General features: G+C 63.8%; 1 protein-coding gene across 1 annotated transcript in view; it reads right to left on the reverse strand.

Moving 5' to 3' along the window:
* Positions 1-221, reverse strand: part of LOC104133410 (caveolin-1) — a 15215-nt gene extending 14994 nt beyond the window's left edge. The window contains exon 1 of the mRNA XM_009646805.2: positions 63-221. Coding sequence (XP_009645100.1) covers positions 63-167 — 105 coding nt within the window. The 5' untranslated portion in view covers positions 168-221. The remainder of the gene's footprint in view (positions 1-62) is intronic.
* Positions 222-240: the final 19 nt, after the last annotated feature.

The raw sequence follows: 240 nt of genomic DNA on the forward strand, positions 1-240 counted from the left end.
AGGGCCGGCAGCTGCCCGCAACCGGCATCGCCCCTCGCCCCGTCCCGCTTCGCCCCCCTCACCTTGACCACGTCGTCGTTGAGGTGCTTGGGGTCTCGGTTGACCAGGTCGATCTCTTTGGTGTGCACGTCGCGCACCGCCTTTTCGCTCAGCTCATCTGCCATCATCTTGTTGTTGGGCTTGTTGATGTTGCCCTGCTCCCTGATGGGCGCCGTGTACACAAAGCCCTGCGGAGAAGGC

The sequence above is a fragment of the Egretta garzetta genome, unplaced genomic scaffold (genome assembly GCF_000687185.1).
Source record: "Egretta garzetta isolate BGI_Z169 unplaced genomic scaffold, ASM68718v1 scaffold169, whole genome shotgun sequence".
In the NCBI taxonomy this organism is placed as follows: Eukaryota; Metazoa; Chordata; class Aves; order Pelecaniformes; family Ardeidae; genus Egretta; species Egretta garzetta.